The sequence below is a fragment of the Actinia tenebrosa genome, unplaced genomic scaffold (assembly GCF_029948245.1).
Source record: "Actinia tenebrosa isolate PJP-AT-01 unplaced genomic scaffold, QUT_ActTen_1.0 PGA_scaffold6__47_contigs__length_16458017, whole genome shotgun sequence".
Taxonomy (NCBI): domain Eukaryota; kingdom Metazoa; phylum Cnidaria; class Anthozoa; order Actiniaria; family Actiniidae; genus Actinia; species Actinia tenebrosa.
The window spans coordinates 13827867-13851903 of NW_028292583.1; the positions used below are offsets into that span (position 1 = coordinate 13827867).

Consider the following 24037-nt stretch of genomic DNA (forward strand, 5'->3'; position numbering starts at 1 on the left):
TATCAATGTGGTCAAAGAATGAGAGAAATTCGTAATAATTTCCGTCTTATTGTATTGCCCAGTTTGAGGGAAAAAATGCTAATAAAGAACGACGAATTCATGATCTTTTTAACATATTTATTACACAAGCGATAATACAAACCACCTCACTTACTTCACTAGTATAAATTCATAGATATAAACGCCATAAAACATTCACAACTGATTCACACCACTATAATTCTATTATCTTACACTGATGATGGATAGCAAAGCTATTTCCCATTGTATTTCAATAAATAATTTTAAATTTTCATATAGAGTTTAAATAGTCAGAATATAGCTTGCAGGGCTGTAGCAAACTAGTTAATTCTTTTTACGTCAAGCCTCACCCTCACACAAAACCTACCTATTTATTGCTTCATTAATTGATTAAATTTTCAATTTCGTGATTATTGTCAGAAATTTTCCTAGACAAACTGACCACTGCCAGGTAATAACGTGTTTCAATCGCCCAGTCTCCTTTGAATATTTCGGTTTGTCCCTCAGTTATAAACCAGATGAAGGACTCGGTAAATTTATGATTGCTCATTATTTCGAAGAGAGGAGGTTTTCGATTTACTTTTAAACCTTAAAATCAAGAGGATCGTCTATTGATGAGGCAGGAGGCGGAGGAAGGGTGGGCGTGTCGTCCAGATCGAAGCACGTAAGTGTTTGGTAATGACTTGGGCCGCCAGTATCACGTGGTTGTCTTCTTAATTTCTCGTGTCGTAATCTGAAAAATGTCACGCAAGAATAAAAAAATGTGAGGGTAAGGTATTAATAAGTATGAAGTATTAATTTTAGAGTTAGGACTATTTTCGCATTTGTGAGAAACATACAATGCTGACTTAGAGCACGTAAAAGGTACGACATGCTTTCCCATTGTCTTCCAGCAATTAATCTAATCAGCTCGTAGTCACGGCTACGGTAAGATAATAGTACGGCTAAATAAGCCTTTTCATAGTTTAAGAATCGATTCCACTGCGCATGCGATTTTATTCCGAATTTCTCACCTTCTTTTGTCTAAACCTTCTTTTGTTCTTAATTAAACGAAAGGTGAGAAATTCGGGATAAAATCGCATGCGCAGTGGAATCAATTCTTAAACTATGAAAAGGCTTATTACGGGTATAGACATGCCGTATATTTTAACAATCATACGAAACCCCCACTATGCCTTCCTTCAAAGTTACGGTGGTTTGAAAGACTGAAGGAAAGTCCACAGATAAACTGTCCTCTTTCCCCGTCACGCATGTGTAATGTTTCAAGCAACCTCCCGACCCTAGCAACACAAGTGGTCTACCTCTTTCCCATCCCAGTGGTCCACGGTCTTTTCTTCAGTTCGTTGGCAATTTCTTGATCATTGATACTAAAAAGTCAAAATAGCCAGTTCAAATATAATATGGCATACATATTTGTAATAAAAAGTGAACGTGGGATTTAAAGACTAGTAGCCTACTTACATCAGAGAATCTTTAAACCGACTTGATGGAGCAGATGGAATTTCCTAGAAAAGGAAAATATGGGGTTTCAGATATTTGAATATAACACCATCACGACATTGTCCGCTGCCGTTACATCAATATAATGAATCATAAACCTCATCAATATCATCATCATCATCAAGATCATCGTAATCGTCATCATTATTATCATCATCATCACTATTATTATCACCATCATCACCATCGCCATCATCTACATTATCATCATCATTAATATCATCTTCATCATCATCATCTATATGATCGTCATCATCAACATCATACGACAAACAACATCGACATCAACACCAAGTAACAATCGAACCATTACCATTATCATTATCCAGCATCACCGCCAACACTACCCAGTGTTCGTGCCGTGGTAACGACTTAAAACAGGGACTATTCAAGGAGTATACAAGGACCCAAAAATGAATTTTCAAGGAGTATGTTCAGCTAACTATGCCAAGGTTTTACACAGTGGTTGCACTTGGCCGACTTACAGATTTTCCGATCTTTCGGGCTAGATCTATTTCAGAACCATGCAAGTAATGATCAAAGCAAAAATTCAAGGAGTTTTCAAGGAGTTTCGCTAAAATCGTAAAATTCAAGAGTTTTTTAAGTGCCCTTGAAAACGTGAATTAAATTCAAGGAGTTTTCAAAGAGTTTAAGGAGTAGCACGAACCTGGATTTTATCCTGTTTTATTCGATATCTTGATTCATTCGATTTTGACCCATGTTATTCGATATTTTGATCTATTCGATTTTGACCCGTTTTATTCGATATGTTGATCTATTCGATTTTGACCCGTTTTATTCGATATTTTCATCCATTCGATTTCGACCCGTTTTATTCGATATGTTGATCTATTCGATTTTGACCCGTTTTATTCGATAACTGAATCCATTCGATTTTGACCCGTTTTATTCGATATGTTGATCTATTCGATTTTGACCCGTTTTATTCGATATGTTGATCTATTCGATTTTGACCCGTTTTATTCGATATGTTGATCTATTCGATTTTGACCCGTTTTATTCGATATGTTGATCTATACGATTTTGACCCGTTTTATTCGATATCTTGATCTATTCGATTTTGACCCGTTTTATTCGATACTGATTTTAAACTATTCGATTTTGACCCGTTTTATTCGATATGTTGATCTATTCGATTTTGACCCGTTTTATTCGATATTTTCATTTATTCGATTTTGACCCGTTTTATTCGATAACTGAATCCATTCGATTTTGACCCGTTTTATTCGATAACTTAATCCATTCGATTTTAACCCGTTTTATTCGATATGTTCATCCATTCGATTTTGACCCGTTTTATTCGATAACTGAATCCATTCGATTTTAACCCGTTTTATTCGATAACTGAATCCATTCGATTTTAACCCGTTTTATTCGATAACTTAATCCATTCGATTTTGACCCGTTTTATTCGATATATTCATTTATTCGATTTTGACCCCTTTTTTTCGATATGTTCATCCATTCGATTTTGACCCGTTTTATTCGATAACTGAATCCATTCGACTTTGACCCGTTTTATTCGATATATTCATTTATTCGATTTTGACCCCTTTTTTTCGATATGTTCATCCATTCGATTTTGACCCGTTTTATTCGATAACTGAATCCATTCGATTTTGACCCGTTTTATTCTATATGTTGATCTATTCGATTTTGACCCGTTTTATTCGATATGTTCATCCATTCGATTTTGACCCGTTTTATTCGATATGTTTATCCATTCGATTTTAACCCGTTTTATTCGATATGTTCATCCATTCAATTTTAACCCGTTTTATTCGATATGTTGATCTATTCGATTTTGACCCGTTTTATTCGATAACTACATCCATTCGATTTTGACCCGTTTTATTCGATATATTCATTTATTCGATTTTGACCCCTTTTTTCGATATGTTCATCCAATCGATTTTGACCCGTTTTATTCGATAACTGAATCCATTCGATTTTGACCCGTTTTATTCGATATGTTCATCCATTCCATTTTAACCCGTTTTATTCGATATGTTGATCTATTCGATTTTGACGCGTTTTATTCGATAACTGAATCCATTCGATTTTAACCCGTTTTATTCTATATGTTGATCTATTCGATTTTGACCCGTTTTATTCGATATGTTGATCTATTCGATTTTGACCCGTTTTATTCTATATGTTGATCTATACGATTTTGACCCGTTTTATTCGATATGTTGATCCATTCGATTTTGACCCGTTTTATTCGATATGTTGATCTATTCGATTTTGACCCGTTTTATTCGATAACTGAATCCATTCGATTTTAACCCGTTTTATTCTATAAGTTGATCTATTCGATTTTCACCCGTTTTATTCGATATGTTGATCTATTCGATTTTGACCCGTTTTATTCGATATCTTGATCTATACGATTTTGACCCGTTTTATTCGATATGTTGATCCATTCGATTTTGACCCGTTTTATTCCATATGTTGATCTATTCGATTTTGACCCGTTTTATTCGATAACTTGATCTATTCGATTTTGACCCGTTTTATTCGATAACTGAATCCATTCGATTTTGACCCGTTTTATTTGATATGTTCATCCATTCGACTTTGACCCGTTTTATTCGATAACTACATCCATTCGATTTTGACCCGTTTTATTCGATATATTCATTTATTCGATTTTGACCCGTTTTATTCGATAGCTGAATCCATTCGATTTTGACCCGTTTTATTCGATATGTTCATCCATTCAATTTTAACCCGTTTTATTCGATATGTTGATCTATTCGATTTTGACCCGTTTTATTCGATAACTGCATCCATTCGATTTTGACCCGTTTTATTCGATAAATTCATTTATTCGATTTTGACCCCTTTTTTCGGTATGTTCATCCAATCGATTTTGACCCGTTTTATTCGATAACTGAATCCATTCGATTTTGACCCGTTTTATTCGATATGTTCATCCATTCCATTTTAACCCGTTTTATTCGATATGTTGATCTATTCGATTTTGACGCGTTTTATTCGATAACTGAATCCATTCGATTTTAACCCGTTTTATTCTATATGTTGATCTATTCGATTTTGACCCGTTTTATTCGATATGTTGATCTATTCGATTTTGACCCGTTTTATTCTATATGTTGATCCATTCGATTTTGACCCGTTTTATTCGATATGTTGATCCATTCGATTCGAGCGATTTTCAGGGTTCGTGCCGTGGTAACGACTCAAAATTCAGGGACTATTCAAGGAGTATACAAGGACCCAAAAATAGATTTTTCAAGAAGTATGTTCAGCTAACTATGCCAAGGTTTCACACGGTGGTTGCACATGGCTGACTTTCAGATTTTCCGATCTTTCTGGCTAGATCTATTTTAGAACCATGCCAGTAATGATCAAAGCAAAAATTCAAGGAGTTTTCAAGGAGTTTCGCTAACATCATAAAATTCAAGAGCTTTTCAAGTGCCCTTGCAAACGTGAATTTAATTCAATGAGTTTTCAAGGAGTTTAAGGAGTAGCACGAACCCTGACTACCACTAATGAACATCATTACTACTACCACCAATATCATCATCATAATCATCATCACCATCACCAACATCGTCACCATCACCATCACCATCATCACCATCATCGCCATCACCATCACCACCATCATCACCATCACCAACACCATAACCACCATCATCATCATCATCACCATCACCACCACCATCATCACCATCACCAATGCCATCATCACCATCATCATCATCATCATCACCATCACCACCACCATCACCACCATCACCAACGCCATCATCACCATCACCAACACCATCATCGCCATCATCACCATCACCATCACCCCCACCATCACCACCATCACCAACGCCATCATCACCATCACCAACGCCATCATCACCATCATCGCCATCATCACCATCTTCACCATTATCATCATCATCATCATCACCATTATCATCATCATCATCACCATCATATTTCTATCATAATACTCTTACCTTTTCTTTTTCCTCCTCATCTTCTATCACTCCATTTGTTGTTTCTTGTGTAGATGGTCTTGGCTCAGTTGTCATCGGTGTACTGGGGAGTGTTTGTGGATCAACAAGAACGTCATATGGTGCCATTGGGTGCTGGTAAGATATCGTTTCATTTATGTCCCATGGTTTGGGTTGTCCAAATGTACCTACAATGAATGGTATCGTTGCGTTCAACTTTCTCATAATCCAAAAAATATAAAACAGTAATAAAACCCATATTTTTCATTGCTGCGTAACTCAGATGCCCGATCAACTTTTAAAACACTACAACTATAGTAAAATTATATTTGCCAAAAGTTAGCCAAAGTATTGAATCCAAATTCAAGTGGCAAGAGCCAACGCATGCGCACAAGCACAAACACAATTCCATGCTCTTTTTACAATAGTCCCCTTCACAGTTCCCTGCGCCATCTTGAAAGGTAGTCGTATCAGTATCAGTATCAGTGTCATTCCGCTATTTCCAACTATAAGTTGATCAGCAGGGACTATATAGTCTACACAGAGCCAAAGTTCTGATGTAGTAGTCCTTTTAGAACTTTTCTGTCTTGTGTAGATTTCTTAGCTTGGTGTTTATCAACATTGAGAAGTTGACTAATTTTGATCCATGGATCTCTAACATATTTAGCAGATGGAATTGCAAACAGCAACTGTTTCGTTAAATTTGAATTTGGTCTTCTACAAACATGTGCAATGTACTTCAAGTAGCGTATGTATATAAAATCACGAAGTGCCAGGGTTCCCACTATTCTCTCCAGGTCTAAGTTCCTATATTTAAAGGCAAACGTTTCTTCTCCGTCACTATTCATTTTCCTTTCCCAGCCATTCCGTACCATTCTTCTTAGTAGACCAAACCAAGAGGATTCAAGCTTTTTCAATTCATCTTCATTTGGCAGTTCAGCCTCAGTACAGTAAGTAAGTCTGGATCTGATACAGGATTCCAAGAGTTTTCTGCGTGTATTCATAGATACTTTATGATCTGTAAGGACGTTCTTGAGCTCGTGGAATTTTCCTGTTGCACTTAATATTCTGTTATCGACAAAACTTTCCTTCTGATCACTATAAAACATATGACCAAGATACTTGAACTCTTTTACATTTTCAATATCATGTCCTGATATATTTAATAAGCTCTTCTTTTCCATAAGCTGCGCATCATGAAATACCTGTGTTTTGGTTTTCTTAAAACTTAACTCAAGCCCATATCTTAAGCATGTTCCATGGATAATTTCCAGTATCTCCTGTAGATCAGTAAGATCCTTTGACAGCACAACAACATCATCAGCATATAAAAGCCATTTAATTATCTCCACACCATTCATTCGTCCAGTACTCCGTTGATGACATGCATTAGCGATTGTATATGTACATGGTATTCCCCATCCATTTGGAAAGCGTTGGTCAATTTCACGGGCAGCGACCTTGAGTACCCAGTCAAAGAACCAATTGAATACTGGAGGACTTTCCACACCACCTTGTCTGGTCCCTGCTTCAATAGGAAAATCAGTTTTATCTCCACATATTTTCCCGATTGTTCCATCATATAATAACCATAGAATATCAATTAACTTCTCACATCCAGTTCTAACTTTCAGAACTTCATACATAATATGTCTGGGTACCTTGTCAAATGCAGCTGTTAGATCAATATACAGTGCAATTATACCACCTTCAGTGTTCTTTATTATCTGTCGTAGTAGAAAAACTCCATCAGTCGTTGATCTATCCCTTCTGAAGCCAAACTGAGCCTTTGAAATATTTTCCTCATAGCATTCTTTCAGTCGTGTGATAATTATCTTTGACAAAATCTTAGAGATGTTAGAGCCCACTGACAGTGCACGGTAATTACTTGCTTGATGTTTACCTCCTTTCTTATGGAGACAGGTGATGGAAAGCTTTAGCCAATCAGCAGGAATCGTCATTGTTAACCAGATACTATTTAATAACATCCAGAGAGCTGTAATTAGATGATTTGAGTGGATTCCATACTTCAACCCTTCAGGTGGTATATTGTCGGTGCCAAAGCTCTTCCCATTATTAAAACTCTTAAGAGCAGATATAATTTCTTCTTTTTCAGGTGGATTGGAATTAATTTCTATTTTCCGGTCATTAAATAAATCTGGATATTTCTCAGAATTTGCAAGCTCTGCAGGCATTTCAATGTCAGCTCTCTTCTTGAAGTGATCTTCAAAATAACTTTTAAGGTCAGAGGGTTTAATTTCAACCCTATTCTGTAACTTTGGGATCATACTGTAATTCTTTGAGAGAGCAAACTCACGTTCAACTTTTCTTGCGTTACTAGCATCATTCAGTTCATTTGCCTTTTTCTCATAATATTCATTTTTGAGCTTTAATTTTAACTTCTTAATCTTATCACGTTGCTCTTTAGAGTTGTCAGAATTCTTGATTAGATCTAATAGTTCACTTGATTCCCATGGTTTTTTTAACTCTTTCTCCTTTTGCGCTACCGGGATTTCACTGTCTAACGCTTCATGAATGGCATAGACAATGTTTTTGTTGATTTCTTCAGGTGCTGTGCAATCAAAATTGCAATCGCTTAAAATACTGTCAATTCTTTTGCAGTATTGTTTTTTACATTCAGCATCATCTCTAAGATGAGTAACATCCCACTTTCCCTTTTGGACCTTTTTTGTTGCCTTCTTTTTGAGTTGTTGTTTTAAGGAGTTTCTGTTACATGGTATGCTTATATCAGATATCAGAATCTTGTGATCAGTACCAATTGTTTGCTTCCAGCTGTTTGTTGGTTTATTGTAGACTCTACAATGTTTCATTAGTTTAAGAAGTTGGGTTCCTGCCAGTATGTAATCAAGTCTTCGATTGATACCATTAGGAAGAGTGTGCGTGTCTCGGTGAATTCGCTTTGTCAAAAAGTTGGAGTTTGCAATACGTAATTTGTATTCTTGACAGAATTCTAACAATAATCTTCCATTTTCATTGGTCTTTCTGGTGCTTGAAGGAGGATTGTTGGGTCCCAGTATTGTTGCAAATCCCTCACGACTATCCTCAGAAATTATTGCATTGAAATCACCAACCAACAAGGGCTTATACTTCTTCAGTTTCTCGACCACCATGGCTTTACGGAGTTCTTTATAAAAGCGTTGTTTTGATTCAAGATTTTCAACTTCGGTTGGAGCATAGACATTGGTAATGCGTATACATAAGCCATAGCATTTAACATAGATTGTTAAGATTCTACCAGGTAGATGCTCAACTGTTTTGATGACTTGCACATTTGGACCAACAATAAAGCCAACCCCTGCTCTATTCTTTTTTTCATATCCGTAGTTAATCCATTTCCATTGATCTTTATTCTCGCCAAATTCAATGTACTCGGAGCCAGTTCTCCAGCTTTCCTGTACACCCAAAATCTGAATATTGAACTGTTTGCACAGTTCGATGGCCAAACCAAGATTTACATCCTTTTTTAGTGACTGAGAATTTAACGAAGCAATTCGTATGTTTTCGGTCTTAATTGGATCTTTGTTAGCGTTCACTGTAGTTGTAGAATGTTGTTCTTCTCGACTAAAATTTCCACACGTAGAACAGTCAAGTTCCATCGTAGTAAATGAAGATTCTTGCAGTGTAGAGCGTTTACCAGACGCAACAGACACTGAGTTCGTCATGTTGGGTTTACCCGCAACAGACTCGTTTAGAGAAATAGAAATTAAATTATTTTCATTTGCCTTCCTGTCCCGAGAGTTGTATGCAAATTCATAAGATGGTCGATGATGCATAACGGTTTCGATTCTGTTCTTGCGAATAGAATCTCTCTCCTTGACCCTTTTGCCAGCTCTTTTACCTCTATTTCCATGGTTAAAGTTGAAGATGATATTAGAGTCGCTGTACTGTGGTTGAAAGTTACCATTCCAGAGACCAGGTCGAGCAAAATTGAAGCTTGTAAGGTCTGGCATTCAACAATGACGGCAATTCCAGGACGATTAGGCTTCAAATATGAGTTCTGGTAGATATAAGATGTCGAAAAAAATGTCCTAAGACTAATAAAAGTTCTTAAAATATCTACAAATTGGAAAAATGTGAAAAAAATCCTAAATCTATACTAAAAACTCAAAAATCTTGTAGAGCTATTGAAAAAAGCATGCGACCGTGAAGGCGCTTACATACCATTATCCTTTGCATTGATGCAAGACGAAAGGTGACCTTGCAATGATAGAGACCTTTTTTTAACACCTCGGACAATTATTCACGTCTCTATCATTGCAAGCTCACCTTTCGTCTCGCTTCGATACAAAGGCACGGCTAAATTTCAAGATCTATCCGGGGACTGTGAAGGAGACTAGCGATTGAAGGAAACCACGGAAGTCGTGACAATCGGAGTAAAAGCTAGTTTTCTGCAAACCTGGATAGTGACTTTTCTAAACTTATATTACATAAATCACGTGTTATTTACCAATGAAGTGTCCTTCCCATGTCCATGATCTGACGGTACAATCTATCGATGATGTTAAAATAACGCCGTACGCTTCTACAAGCTCGACCCTGTGGGACAACACAAAGTATTTATATTATTTATTAATAGTTTTCAACGAATGCAGGATACTAGTCCGGAACTGAACCCATTTTTCTATTAACTGATTAATTTATTTCTCAAAAATAAAAGGTAATATCGCGCGCGCACGAAACACAATTCTTACCAGTCTATTTGCGCTACTCGGTTCGTTTCCGCCGCGCGCGCATCGATAAAAGTGGGTCCAGCTCTGGACTACAAGGATACATATACAACTTTAATACAATCAAAATATTATTTGAATGAATTTATTAAATTTAAAAACTTACCCAGTTATTGCTTGTACGTGAGCTCGCCAGCCGCTAAATCCTTTGAAAGACAAAACGAGCATTACTGAAGAGCTATTCCAGGAGAAAAGTGATGCTCGTACTTCATACCACAATGCTTTGCAAATCTACAATGTATCTATTCTCTTTCGAGACATGATGGAGAACGAAAAGGGACAGGAAGAGGAGAAAAGTAGGGAGGAATGGTTTTCTGTCCCGAACCGAAACGTAGAATGTTTTATGCTGCCAAATATTTTAAAGCAGTATTGCTTTTATGGAATGAGATGTATGGGTAGTTTGAATCAAACCAACCCAAAATTAATCCTATACAGCCGAGACTACAATAGTAGATCTTGTATTTAGGGATAAAGTGAAATACAAAAGCTGGTGCGCTAGACAGTGCGCTAAGTTTGAAGAAACGTCTTTCAAAAAACAGGTTTTTTAATAGCAATAGATAATCAAAATCTTTTTTCTATTTCTCGACTTACGTTCAGGCGGTTTTTTGGTTTTGCCATTCATGCAATAATCTTCGATGTTCCATACATACACGAATCCTGCAAATATGATATGAAAATGGTGAGAAGGTTTCCCTATAATCTTATTCTCTAATTTCATTACTAGTGCTGCTTCATGACCATTAAATGGGGACACGGAAAACACATATATGTAACTAGATGTCATTCCGCATGTAAAAAATCACATAAATAAACATCCTTGTAACCAATAACAGCGTTATGGAATTGCACTGATTCCTACGACACGGGAAGTCACGCTCGGCAGGCCGGCACGATACGGCAGTAAACGTTTCACCGTCATACTAAATCTTCCTTATATGGTTAGTAAGATCACTAATGAATACGCTGCCATTTGTGTTTATCATTCAACATACCAGCTGAATCTGCTGTCACCACTCTTTTATTTTCTGAATCTGTTGCCATGGTACACATACCGTACTGCGACTAATCACGAGTCAACAATAAAACATTTATTAGTGAACGCTTGAGAGGAACTATTAGGATATAGAGGAGCAAATATACTAGAGATCAACAACAAATTTGAGGGGAGGGGGGAGGGGGGTTGGAGTTGGGAGGCGGGAAGTTGGAGTTGGGAGGACTATGCCAATTTGTAGATGAGTCTGCTGATCAATACATTTCAAAAGCCAGCAATAAAAATTCCTGGGGGAAGGGTGACCTTCTGCGTTCTATATTCCACCTACCGGTTTAAAAGCAGAGTACAGAGTCCCCCCTGAGTACACATTCCAGAAATGGACATATCCTGAATAAAAGTTAATAACCATTAGTATATTTCAAGGTAATCTTACACGCTACGATTGGTCAATTTGAGGTCCATAACTGACAGACGGACCTCGCACTCGATTAACAAGAAACACTTATTTACCCAGAGTCATTAATCGTCGACATGTTCAAGGAGTCGAACGGTTTCCCTCCGTGATTGCGAAATCGGTACAAATAGGTGCAATGTAAATGAAAAAGTATTAAATTTTACCCTGTGGACCGCTGGCAACAAGTGTCGCTGACTCCTTGTTCGAGGATCTCTTGGTAAGAAAGACCAGGCTGTCAATAGCATTGCCTCCATCCACTAAAATGGCGATAGAAAAATAAGAACTAGGAAAGTGTTGGAAAGAGGAGGCTGCAACGTTGCCTTCGCCAAATCGAAGTTTTTAGCTTTAGTAAGATAGTTTTTTTTAATACATACATGATGATAAATCGTCTTCATTTCCTCTACACTTGTGGGGAGAATGGATGTGGCAGAAGATGTGTCCCGAAATACGATTCCAAATTATTATCTAATGAAACAACAAGCAAAAATAATTTAAGATTTAATCAAACAATCTCTGCGCTTTGATTGTCTTGTTTTATAGTCATGTAGCAGGTTAACATGCTGCAAACGGTTACCCTTCTCTCCCTTCCCCCCCCCCCCTCCCTCCCCCCCCCCCCCCCCACGCGAATAAACCACACAATCACATTCCCTCCGTCCTACAATAATTGTTTTATGTGGGGTAGTGCAGGGCACACACATTTACCACCTGAGGAACTGTATTACTTTTAGTACTTAGACTCACCCCTTCCCCAAAAAGTTAGTTTGTGTTAAGTAAAGAGGCCCTAGTGCTAGAATGAAGTGTTATTGTCATTCCTCAAGAGACACCAAAACCAAGCACCAATGTTATAATTGATATTCCCACAGGAATGTAAAAGGACCCTTGAAGAGAATGTCACTTTTCTTACCTCTCCATCGTAGCTGGAGGTAGCTAGAAGATTTGGTGGACAGACAGCCACTGAAAGAATATCTTCTTTATGACCGTTTAACTAAAATATAAAACGTAAAAAAAAAACCAGTTCCTATCTGATATAGTTAGCCCTAAAACTTAACAAACTACAAACTAGCTGTAATAAAGAAACTTCTGAATGATTGTGCTGGTACGCTAGTTATGGCGCGCTTTTGTTCAGTGCTCTTCCAATCAAGAGAAGGATACACGCGACTCGTAAAACATCTACTTACCAAGTCATCCGACCAGTCAATATAGGGGCGTTGAATATGGTGAATATCATCGATATCATCCTAAAACGTGCGCAAAAAAAGATACTTTAAAAATGCCGTCATTGATGGGAAAGATTAGGAAATGATTGGGGTTTTCCTAAATGAAATTCTGCAATATCTAGTCCCAGAATTCCGTTTCAATGCAACTCAGTACCGATAATCTGGTAGAGTTTTTCGATTCATCTTTCTGGCTATTTTGATAAGCCTTTGTTACACAGAAGGATTGAATTATGTTGTTGAGTTTTTGAAACAGGTTTTTGTGGCAGTTACGATAGAGGATAAAATTCAGGAAAATTACAGGACTCTATTGAAACTAGCCTGTACTAAATTAGATGTTCCTGTTAAAATATTTAATAAAATAAAATGAAAATAAATAAATAAAAATCTCAAATCTATGCATTACTTACAGAGAACACGTTTATTCTTCTATCCCACCCAACCGATATGATATATCTGGAAGAAAAAAGATTTTGAAGTAAATATACAAATGTATTAGGAAAGAATATAAGATTGAAAAATTATGCAGGGTGGTCATAACTTCAGTAAATGTTTTGAAGTATTTTTCATACCTGTTTTTGTGCATGACTATGTAAACAAGGTCTGTAACCTCGTCTATATCCTTTTCTGAAAGAAACAGAAAGAAATCTTTGAGAAATGTTGATTTAATATAAGTAGTATTAGAACTCGGAAGTACCTTTTTCTAACGTTCTAAGACAATGTCCATTGTTATAATTCCATATTCGCAGGCGACCATCACGACCTCCTGTTATCAACCTGTTAAAGTGGTCAAAGAAAATCGCGTCTAAGAACTTGATAATAAGTTCTGGACTATACATTAGATCGCGCCAAGCCACGGCGCACGTGTAGCCACGCCCACCAAACACATGCACACGCTTGTCCTAATTAAAGTGGAAAAAGGTAATGGCGTTTAAAGACGTATTGTTAGATGTACTGCGCGAAGAGTAGCCAACGCCCTGTCTAGCTTCTCCTGTGCGAAGGGGGTTAAGAGTGTGGTATAGGTGTGTGCTGTATGCTGGCAGGTACTACTGACCTTCTCTCAGTAGAATCGAACGACATACAAGTTATAGCGCTATCCCCGTGGAGTTGGTTGAATTCAAACACGTGGTTACCAGTCTCTATGTCCCACACGCGACAAACCTGAGATAGAACAAAATTGACCAATGAAAGTCAAGGAAGAGAAAAGACAGTTGTTGGACAATTAACTTGGAGACGGGCGGGTCAGCGGCACCGTTAAGGCCATCATTGCACATGCGCGTATGACGCCGACGCGGCAGCTCAGTTGCATGGTTTGTTCTGCCAGTGCTTTTGTTTGCTCAGTCGTTGCAATGCTATTTTTGCTTAAACTGCCTAACATTTTAAGTAAGCAAAGATTTGAGAACCTTATCGGTCTCGTTTAAACTCATTTGAACTCCCTCTTAGTTATTAGTGTGCACAAAGCAAAATAATACCAACGCTCTAACTTACCGATCCTTCAGACGCTGTTAACACGTGTTTAAAACTCTTGTTGTATTTGATTGACGTGACGGGTTCTTTGTGAGTCGTAGTTACCTCACGTGACGTGGGTCTGAAGAGAAATAAAAGAGATACTCGTACATGTCTCACTTTGTATGGTCTTGCTCGATAGTTTACATTACCTTATTTTTAAGGGTAGTAAGGCGACTTGATCTGATGTTGCTACTGCCAAACCTCTGGATATCGGATTGTAATGGATGGCTAGAGGTAAAGATGGTCAAAATTCAGTAGGAAAAAAATTAAACGTTGCATGAAAACACGAAAGAAACCACACTTTTTCTCGATGGAGTTTGTGGCATTTCTTTTGTAGTTCCATGTTAGCCTCGCATTCAATACAATTCAGTTAAGAAGGGTGCATTAGGACTATGGTATCGCAAGTAGTTCAAGACCCCTCCCCCTGTCGGTACTCATCCCTTGTACCCTCCTGGCACACTAACTCACCTGATAAATCACCTCTAATTTTATGCGCCTTTGGCCTCACGGTTAAAAGACACGTTTGGTCATGAAGGTCCCAGACCTATAACACAACATACGTAATTCATATTTATATAACTAGGCATATGGCTTATTACGTTTTTACCAACCCCGCCCCCTCCCTACCCCTCCCTCCCCTGTGGTATAGCCAAGTACTGTACCTTGATGGTTTTATCGGTAGATATACTGAATATTCTATCGTCTTCAGGAGAAATGAATAGATGAAATATAGGTGCTGTGTGTCCTCGTAAGATACCTGTTGGTTTACTGGGGAAAGAAATTCGACGTTTGGTCAGTGGATGCAATTAAGTCGAAACTTGAGTTTGGAAAAGACAATTGGACAAAAGGGGGACAGGCCTTGAAACAACATGGGACCGTATAGGGACAACACAGTGCAGAGACAGGAGGGATAAGAGGGACCACAGGAGAGACCACAGGGGACGAAAGAGACAACATGGGACAACATGGGACCCTATAGGGACAACACAGTGCAGAGACAGGAGGGATAAGAGGGACCACAGGAGTGACCACAGGGAACAGAAGGGACAAGATGGGACCATATAGGAACAACAGAGACATCAGGGACAGGTCATAGAAAGGTAGGACAGGAAATTGACACCGAGGAGACATCTGAAACAGTACATGTATAAGTAAGAGTAATCACAAATATGAATCAATCAAACATCTTAACTGTATGTTTGACGTACCTTGGGACATATGGATTCCACATCCTTACCAAACGATCCATCCCTAGATATTCCAAATATTAATGTAAGATATCGACTGCTAAAATGAAAATAAGATAAAAAATATAGCATTACTTACCTCCTGTGACAATTAAATTCTTTTCCTTACAAAAATCGAAAGTCTTGACGCCTTTGTAAACGCGAAACACAGTTTGGTCAGCGTCCAATCGGCGACGAGGTTGAGTGTCACGTGCTGCAGTTGTGGCGGTTTTTCTTCGGTCGTTTGTTGGGTTCATTTGTGATTCTGTACTACCCGTAGTCTGCCCTGTATGATGTAACAATAAAAACACATAATTAGATGAATGATGAAAAAGATGGCGACATACAACCATCAACCATGCGTGGCTCTTCTGAGAGGTTTGGTCCACACGCACTACCACTACATTCACTACTTACGACTCAAATGTTGGTTTTTACGAAGGGAGGAAAACCGGAAAAAACTCGTCAATCAAATTATCAAACCAGAGGACCGAGGCATAAGCCACGCAGAGTTGAGAAAAAGCGCAAGGATACCAAGGGAATATACAGCTTCCTTGACGTCAAAATATTATACAATTCCACTCACTTAAGAGGTATAAATAAACCAGTTAAGCAACTTCTTACCGATAACTAAGCCTGTTTCTTGGTGATTGGAACATGATATGACAGCTCGAAGAGAGTCGTAGTACCGAAGCTGTGATACCCAATCATTGTGGACCTTCCATCTGTAAAACACATAACATCAATAATACACTAATATGTAGTAATAGGTTTAATGAGGCTTTAGCTTTCTCTATTCGTGTTTCAATGCAGTGATCAAGTGTGTAGAGGGAAACACGCCTTACCTTATAAACTTTGTGTTTTCAGAGTTGACCACACTGTTGAACAAAGTTTCGGAACGTTAAAATTACAACATCAATGCTGGGCAGAGATTGCCGCCAAGAAGTGGTCCAGGAAGACAGGACAAATCTTCCTTTTCGTTTCATATTTTCGAATACCTTGTTCATGATAATAAGGTGTACTGTCATATCATACTAATTCAGTATTTCGATCTCTAATTACAACACATATTGATAATGACAGTTTTGAAGCACTCCTTCCTCCTGGATGTATCCTTGATTATCATTATCCAAACAAAGCATCACATCGACCCCGTTGAGCTGCGCCACTGCTGTACTTGCGATGGTGATTAGGGATAACGAGTTGTTTAATCTAGTTGTTTTCGTTCGTTCCACACTTACCTGTCGATATTAACGCTTGCAATGCCTTCTACTTTTGGCATCTTTTTCCAGTTTCTGGAAGAATGAGAAACATTTTCTTCAGTAAAGTTATAAGATTCTACTCAATGCCATAGCATATAGTGAGGCAAGAGCCCCAGAGAGGGACGGGTTGGGGTAAGTTGACTCTAGTCCACACCCCCCCCCCCCTGTTTTTTCCTCATATCCAATAAATGTTCAATTCTCAGACCCCCTTATAACTACTTACTAGTATGCTATATTTTCCGATACTTATCCCCCCCCCCCCCACCCCCCCACACACACAGACACACACACCACACACAACATTCAAGGGTCCCCCACAGTCCTTGAGAGAAAATTACTCACCTTAATGTTTCGCCCATAGAGCGCAAGATAAAAATGTTGACACACCCCTACGAATAAAAATGATCATTTTCAGTCATGATATCAACATTATATAGTCTTCCAAACATGCCAGATATGGTAGAGACATAAATAATTTCTGGAAGAACTATAATTGGGCTTTACAAAAGATTTTTAAGCTAACCTGACTATCGCCATATATAATAATGCATTCATCTGGGCCAGTAGAACTGCAATACAAAACAATATTGTTGAATAAAATGAATAATATTGGGAGTGTAAATAATAAGGTTTATGAACTTCAATGGTAAAAGAAGATGCCATGGGAGGGGGAAGACTTGCGCCATGTTGACCTCTCTTGTCTCTAACTACGTACAGTCTTTTATTAGAGTAAACCGAGCAAGAAACATTAGAAAGAGGGATATGCCGGACAAAAATGGAGTCAAGAAGCCAGCTAACAGTCACAAACATTTTGCTAGTTAAAGTATCTGATGATTCAGGAACTAGAAGGAGCAAGGATGGATGAATGGAAGAGTGGGATCATAACTGAAAAAGGGAGGGATGGAATGGGAGGGAAGAGAAAAAGAAAAGAAGATATTTTCATGCTGTCTCTCTTAACTCAAAGTAGACCTTGTTTATATATAGTACTGACCAGTAGTCTAGTCGCAGAGGAGTAGTTTCCAGCCCACTTATCTGACAGTATGGCTCAAATGTTGAAAGCTCAAAGAACTGGATTTCTCTATCACTACAGAAATAATGACAATATACTCAAAAAAATTAATATTAACTGACTCGCAAAATGTACCAGATGAAATCAATAAACAATTAATGTATAGGACTATACATTGTTTTTCCATTTTCTATTTTCCATTTTCTTTTTCCCATTTCTCATTTTTGATTTCTCATTTTCTATTTCCCATTTTCATTTTCTAATTCCCATTTCCTTTTTGGATTCTGCCTTTATAATTAATACTTGAGAAGAAAATTCAAAGAACCTCTATGTTCTCAACTCCATTGTAAGAAAATGGGAAGTGGGAAATGGGAAGTGGAAATGGGAAGTGGACAATGGGAAGTGGAAAATGGGAAGTGAAAAATGGGAAGTGGAAAGTGGGAAAGCATATCCATCTTGCTGCTAAAGAAAATTTTCCAGTGAGCAGAGGATTCAGTCATTTTTAAAATAGGAGACTTGACAAAATAGGCAGCTATATGCTGCACTAGATTAATGTTAATAGTTTTCCATTTGATCGTGAAATGTACCCAGGTGTGAGGGATGAAGTACCCAGTGATCAACCACCAGTGGCCACCTTCTCTGAAGCCTCTGGTGAAAGGTCATGTCACAACTGATGCTGCACAGTAAATACCAAGTTATCTTACCCAGTAGAAATAATAAACTTGTTATACTGAGGTACCAGAGCAAAGTCTGTGATCCATTTGTTTTTCTTCGAGGAACTTTCAATCTTTTAGAAAAAATATAACCTGATAAATAACACTGAATTTAGGAGAAAAAAATTAAGATTGATGGCAGCAAATTTTCAATGTGTTTCTTACATGTTTCATTCTCTTGAACTCAAGATTTTGGGACCAAAAAGACACAAGGCCATCCTAAACAAAATATTAATACAAAAATCAAAATGACATGGTTGTGTTTTATTTGCACTATATGGTTTATATCACCATAGGACAACAAGTATTTTTACTATTCTATGCAATGTACCATAAAAAATTCGATTTTTTTTTTTTTTTTTCCATTTTTTTTGACATCTTATTGACAACTTTTTGACAAGTTTTGATTGTTGTTTTTACATCAAACCAATAATGTACAAACATTGCTTATCGAAACATCGAAGTGAAGCGCCAATATCTAATTGGTTAGTAGTTATGAGCTCATTTAAAACTTATCAAAAAGTTGTCAAAAAGAAATCAAAAACTTGTGAATGTGTTAACAGTAAGATGCGTAACGTAGTGTGATATAAATGCATAATGAACACATACCTGACTAACGACAAGAAAGGTGTTATCAACCGTGTGACACACTCTGATGACTTGCTCTCGTTGAGGAGAATTTTCTATTAATGCAGGTAATGCAAAGGAAGTCTAGCAAAAAAAGTAGATAAGTGAATATCAAGATAAATGTTTATTTATTTAACAATTATTCGCCGAAGGTGAAGTGATTATTGGGGAATATTTACTGAGACGCAAGTCTTCTATAATCACCTGTGTATTTTTACTAAACTCATTTAAACCTAAAGAAAGCTGTCAATTTACCTCTTTGGATCTAAAATAAGAATCCTCTTTTTCAGCATACTCCAGCTGCATAAAGGTACAAAACTCATCCTGGAAAAAAATATAACAAAAAAATTAGTACATAATAATTTTAAGAGTAGGTTGATGTGACAAGCATATGGGGGGGATTTCATTTATTATCCCATGAGAGGGGGGGTCGGCCAAATTGGAGTAGGGGTTACGTTATTTTAAGAAAGTGGTTAGGGAGGTTATCGCATATTGAGGGGGTTTGAGAACTACACTGTATTCCAGGATAAAGGTAAGGTGGGTTATGCAATTGTTGCCTTTTTCATGGAGGAGGGTTGGGTTAGTAAAGCTTTCCATGTGATTTTGTAAAACCCCCCCCCCCCCCCCCTCCTTTGTGCTAATAAATAAAAGCCCCCTAAAGGATAAAGGAAATAGAAACAAAGGATTGAGAAAACATTGATATACTAACCCAATTGATTTCTCCATCAGATGAGGAGTCAATCTTCATAAACAATGATGTAACTTGATCAACACTCTATTCAGATAAAATCAAAACATTGAATAAAAGTCACATTAGAAAATAACAATTTAAATCTAATTTTCAGGTTTATTGGCTGGTGGTGCAGTTTTGAAATACCTGAGGGAAGAAAAAGCCCCTGGGCTCACCTCCCTAGGCTTTCTGTCTTTTCTCACACCCCAGGGGGTACTGCCCTATATTCGCTGTACGGGTACGTGCCGCCAAACAGGGTATGGTTTTCAGTGATTTTACTCTGGAACAGGATATATAAAATTGCTCTCACTCTGGGACAGGGTATATGAAATCACTCTCTCTCTCTGGAACAGGGTATCTATTTTCACAATACCGGAAAAGGGTATGGTTTTCAGTGATCTTGCTCTGGAACAGGGTATGAATTTCAGCGATTTTACTCTGGAACAGGGTCAGGGTTCAGAGGGCTCAGCGGCATATCCCTACCCTAAATGGGCAAGAGTACCCCCCAGGTCTCACACCTGTTGGGAAAGAGCTGCAGAGACTCAGTCTGCAGATTTTTTATTGATCCTGCTTATGTTTAATTTTTTTTACATTTTTTAAAATAACTTTGTGGAGGGTAAAACCTTTTTATTTCGAAAAAACCTACACTGTAGTTCCTTTTTTACTTACATGTATAACAGGGTCATGAATATCTTAAATGAAATGATGTGAAATGGGGAGGCTACAATCATTTAACAAAATTTACTGCTGCAATGATTAATCACCTAGCCCTTGTTCTCCCCCGCCCCCTTTCTCCCCCATAAGGTTCTTCCATTAGTGCTTTAAGAATATGAAAATTTAAACAAACCTTGAACTTGGTTCCAAATAAATTTTGAATGACATCTTTAAATTCTTCTAAGTCCAAAGTGCCATTACCATCTGAATCTGCTTCCTATATTCAAATATACAAAGTTAGACTTTTGGGTAATGGCCAAATAAAGAGAGTTGAGATTGTGAAAACATGTAAGTGAAGTAGAGATAACAGAAAATAATAGGGTTTAAGTTAAAAGACGACTGCACAAACAGGATGTTGAGTAATATAAATTTTATAGAGCATTCTTTGCCTTTCATCATTTAGGACCAAGATAAGCCTATCAGATATGTCTAATCTTTAGAACTAAGAATTTGGACTACTGACACAATATAATACAGATAACTGCATTCGATAAATATATTTATATCTGTAGTGTCTGGTCAAGAGCTCCATTCTGGCTGAATATAATGATATTTAGACCTTAACAGTAATGTAAAAGCAGATTGAATGTGCTAGGTATTGAAAATGAAGCTGAATTGACAAAAGATTATAATATATAGCCCAGCCATCTTGGGACCAATGCAGACACACTTATCTGTGACCAAAAAAATCAAGTGACTGAAAAAGTAAGGGATTTAAGAAGGATTAGAATGAGAATGTGAGCAGAAAATAATTTACATATAAATTGTATAATATGCTCACAATGAAGATTGCATTCAACCCATTATATATCAAGCCCCTCTTTTGGCTGGCCTCAAGTGCCTCTGGAACTTGGGTAAGGCAATGTTGAATTCTCTTTAATTCTAAATAAGGAAACCTCTGCCAACAAACATGGTATATATCAGAGTAAATGGTTTGAACCCAGATGTTAAAGTTGTGAAGTGTGATCGTCCGGATTAGTGTAATCTTAAGAAAGGCCGTTGTTGGTGGTGAGTGACGTTTCGACAACCTGAGCGGAAGTCATCTTCAAAGTCCAGAGAGAAAACAAGAGACAGTCAATGGTATCTATACTTCTGGTTCGATCAGGTACTGTATATATCCTGAGAATGAATATTTTCAAAATTTCAAAAAAATTAATAAGTAAAGTTTTTCATTTACCTCAAATGCCTGGCGCATGCGATACAGATGATCCAATGTTATTCTGTCTTCCAACTATAAGATACAGTAGTAATAAATTGTATGAAAGTATGAGCATTAACATATAACGACTCTAAAAACAATATACGTTCTTGAATTGTAAAATTGTTGTTATTGTTTTCTATGTGTCAACAAATTAACTTTGCTCTAGAGGGTTGGAATTCAATTACTGCAATTTTCATAAACATGCAAACTCTGTGACTGCGAGCTGCACGCTGAAATTTGGTTTTTCGCTGCCATTAAACAAATTAATCAGTCTGTACCTACATGTACCATATTTTTGACTGGAGGCAGTAAAAAACCCAATTTCAGCGTACAGTTCACAGACACAAAAAAATTGTAGCAAGGCCCACTTTACAAGAAGGGAGTGTTACCCTAGTACTAGGGTTACCCGTCAGGTAGAGGGTCAAAAGATAGCTTGGCTTTACAAGGGAAAAGATAACCCTAGCGCTAGTGCTAAGTATATGAAGGGATGGTTACTTAGGTCAACAAATACTTCAAAAAATTGTGGACTACAAGAAAGAGCTCATAATTATCGACATCTTCGATGCAAGGAACTTCTTTGCGTTTCTTTTTCATTTGTACTTGAACCTTGTTCCGCCATGATGGCCGTTTGTTTATTTGTGCTGCAGGAGGTCTGTTGTCCCGAGAAGGGGAGTTATCCCTAGCTGACAACTTTACAAGGGATAAACTTAACCCGGGCAAAAGGGTTTCCCTACCTAACAGACAGGGTAACCCTAGTGCTAGGGTAACCCAGGTGTGTTTGTTAAGATGTCAAGATAAATAAGAGAAAATGCATAGAAGCTAGGGTAGCCCTAGTGCTAGGGTAACCCTCTCTCCCTGTAAAGAGGCCCTAAAGTTCGAAAAATGGCAACCATTTGTTATTGTTTCTTCTGGTAGGTCTAATAATCAACATTTCTTATGCAAGCTAAAGACATTTATTTGGAATTTCCTATGCTTAATGTCAGTCAGCTTCGATGGCTTAAAATAAATTGAATTAATTAATATAAGCCGTTGTTAATTATTCATTTTGACTCAGGACACAGGGAGCTTTACATAGCCATAAACGTAAAAAAAATAAAGAAAAGAAAAACAATACTCTGACAAGAATCATAAATATTGTTTAAATATAGCTATAAATCTTAACTTACTTAGTTTAGATCAATTAAAGGGGATCGACATGTCTGGGAACTAATAGTTCTCTCTTTTGCTTTTAACGAGCACTTATTTTAATGCAACGCCACTTAGACTAATATTACTGTAAACGATTTTAGTTTTCTTGAGCTAAATCTTTCGTGTATATAAGCACTAAAAGGAACACGTTCAGGCTTTTAGTCTTAAAGTATAAACCCTCAGTACTTAAAGACGAAAATGTAATCAAGTAAAGTAAGCTTTTGAAAGCTCAAGGAATTCAGCCATTTACGCCTTCAACACACGATCATGATTATTAAAAGAAATAAAAATATTATAAAAGTATAAGTATGAATAGGGACGAAGAAGGCATTTTTTTGGGATTACGACACTGGATATAAGGGATGGATATCTTGATCGCGAAGTTCTAGAATCGGACAAAGAACATGTACAGTAGTACTCTATCCACATACCTTGAGCTGTTTAGACAATCCTACAGCAGTCGATGGCCTTTTCGGCTGTTCATGCTCCTCAAACTCCTCGAACCCTGCAATCGTAGCTCTCCTAGCGATCCCAAATTTGAAATCATTCTCGGGGATCCCTCCATGAACTTGTCGGCCTCGAACACGAGAGATAATCGGTGCACCAGGAATATGATGTCGAGAAGTAATAAACGTTGGATCGAGTCCTACAACGGCTTTATCCGGTGCAGTAACTGGTCTAATATCATCTAGAATCCCAGTAATTTCATTGCTTTGTAGGACTCCAGAGGCTGTAGATGGCCTGATCTTTTTTAATGCCTTCAGAGGCGGCATTTTTTGCCGTAAGTGAAACAAGTGATAGTCCTCTGAAGCCCGAATGTTTTGCTGTTTGATTTGAGTAATCTGATTGGCTGATGAGTTGCTAGATAGCAACAGCCTTCGCGCCATTATTCAAAATATTCTAACCAAATAAAAGCGCTATATTTACAA

The 24037-nt window shown here is 37.5% G+C and overlaps 2 protein-coding genes across 2 annotated transcripts; both read right to left on the reverse strand.

The window, feature by feature from the left end:
• Positions 1 to 96: 96 nt before the first annotated feature.
• Positions 97 to 23937, reverse strand: LOC116308728 (cilia- and flagella-associated protein 337). Its single transcript, XM_089038858.1, has 37 exons — positions 23540 to 23937; positions 21897 to 21950; positions 20853 to 20936; positions 19985 to 20050; positions 19531 to 19599; positions 19258 to 19359; positions 18814 to 18867; positions 18640 to 18722; positions 17918 to 18010; positions 17450 to 17495; positions 17269 to 17315; positions 16906 to 16959; positions 16510 to 16542; positions 16289 to 16389; positions 15765 to 15950; positions 15647 to 15689; positions 15101 to 15206; positions 14907 to 14982; positions 14588 to 14666; positions 14418 to 14517; positions 13984 to 14090; positions 13627 to 13706; positions 13502 to 13556; positions 13340 to 13385; positions 12894 to 12953; positions 12620 to 12700; positions 12090 to 12180; positions 11880 to 11972; positions 11590 to 11648; positions 11263 to 11332; positions 10862 to 10927; positions 10377 to 10416; positions 9991 to 10079; positions 5526 to 5710; positions 1483 to 1526; positions 1323 to 1388; positions 97 to 754 (listed from the first exon to the last, which is right to left on the reverse strand). Exons 1-37 carry the CDS (start codon positions 23879 to 23881, stop codon positions 604 to 606), a joined length of 3201 nt encoding a protein of 1066 aa, XP_088894984.1. The 5' UTR covers positions 23882 to 23937; the 3' UTR covers positions 97 to 603.
• On the reverse strand, positions 5755 to 9375 carry LOC148906140 (uncharacterized). The gene has a single exon (XM_089038857.1). The coding sequence runs from the start codon at positions 9314 to 9316 to the stop codon at positions 6059 to 6061; it is 3258 nt and encodes a 1085-aa protein (XP_088894983.1). The 5' UTR covers positions 9317 to 9375; the 3' UTR covers positions 5755 to 6058.
• Positions 23938 to 24037: the final 100 nt, after the last annotated feature.